Genomic DNA, 1,400 nt, shown 5'->3' on the forward strand with positions numbered 1-1,400 from the left:
ATATATATATCATCTGATTTTGTCTACATTGTTTTGTAAAAGATTAATCTATTCTACCAAAATGGTTAATAAATATTTCTATAGGTAATAGATGCAGAGTACCATAGTTCACCAGCGCTTCCATCCTTCATATCAATCACTGTAGGATCTGCTCTAGTATTTATAATGCTAATGTTATTTACAGCATTCCTCTGCAAGTAAGTTTTAATTTATAAATTATTTTAATTATTATATATCTCAGTATTTTTTATTGGAAAAATTATAGAGGTAATCACAGTGAAAATTGTTCAAATTCATAAGCTGTAGTCATTATTTCTTTAGTTTGAATTGTATGATAGTCAACTGTATATGGATTATGCAACAAAAAATAAACCAAAAAATGTAAGTTCTATGAGCAGATTTTTCTTAGTTCCTAAATAAACATTTTGATAAATAGCGATATGAAGAAATAGTTTTAAATTAAAATTCTTCTTTCTGTACCAACCCTGAGATATATACTGTAAAAAAATGAAAAGATGGCTCATTACTGCATCCTGAATACTTCCATAACTTAATTATTATTAAAAAATAAATCATTTTAGGCACCAAAAAAAAATGAGAAATTTACTACCATGCAAATCAATGCCTCAAAATCACTGTGATATGTCACACCAAAATGGCGTACTGTACGAAGATATGATGGATATTCACACAAGAAGTTTGACACAAGGACCTATTGAGGTAAATGTTTTCTTATTTAATGTTCCACAAATAAGTAGTTAAATTACTTTTAATGCAAATATATTGACCTAAAATTGCCCATAGAATCCAATTAGCAAAAAACTCAACTATTGTTAGGCATAGTCCATAGCCATATGTGTTCCTTTACAGTTACAACCAAGTAGCAGATAACCACACTGGAAAATTTGAATCATTCTCAAATAAGAGGATAGAGTTGAATGTGGATGATATTTAAAAGGACAGAAGTGAATGCACTTAATATCACAAATCAAAGGATTTAACTGATTGCAAATAATATTTTTAAAAAAACAACATAAAAATTATATATCTGATAATAGAATAATTTATAGTCAAATATTTTAATATTGTATAATTTAGCATATAAAAAACATTCAAGTTATGAGAAAATGTATTCTATCGTTTCTGTATTATGTAATAGATATATTTTGTAATTTTAAATTATAAGAATTAATTACTGTTTTCAGATGATTGATGTAAAAAGAAACAAGGCATGGTTAGGATTAGGGTACTCACCTCAAATGTACCCAGTTGTTAGGCAACCGCCAGTATTTATTTGCCCACCAGCAGTCAACCAACATCAGCACTTTTCACAAGATTTTTACAATCCAATTTATGAAGAACTATCAAACAGTAAGGAGACAAATAGATTTATTTAAATA

At 27.5% G+C, this 1,400-nt stretch overlaps 1 protein-coding gene across 4 annotated transcripts in view; it reads left to right on the plus strand.

The window, feature by feature from the left end:
* Positions 1-1,400, plus strand: part of pxb — a 71,460-nt gene that overhangs the window by 64,005 nt on the left and 6,055 nt on the right. For all 4 annotated transcript variants that reach the window (XM_067050749.1, XM_067050750.1, XM_067050747.1 and 1 more), the window contains 3 exons: positions 85-197; positions 582-720; positions 1,206-1,371. In XM_067050749.1, the coding sequence (XP_066906850.1) occupies positions 166-197; positions 582-720; positions 1,206-1,371 (337 nt within the window). In that variant the 5' untranslated portion in view covers positions 85-165. The remainder of the gene's footprint in view (positions 1-84; positions 198-581; positions 721-1,205; positions 1,372-1,400) is intronic.

Source organism: Halyomorpha halys, unplaced genomic scaffold (genome assembly GCF_000696795.3).
Source record: "Halyomorpha halys isolate HHAL.00 unplaced genomic scaffold, Hhal_1.1 Scaffold79.1, whole genome shotgun sequence".
NCBI lineage: Eukaryota > Metazoa > Arthropoda > Insecta > Hemiptera > Pentatomidae > Halyomorpha > Halyomorpha halys.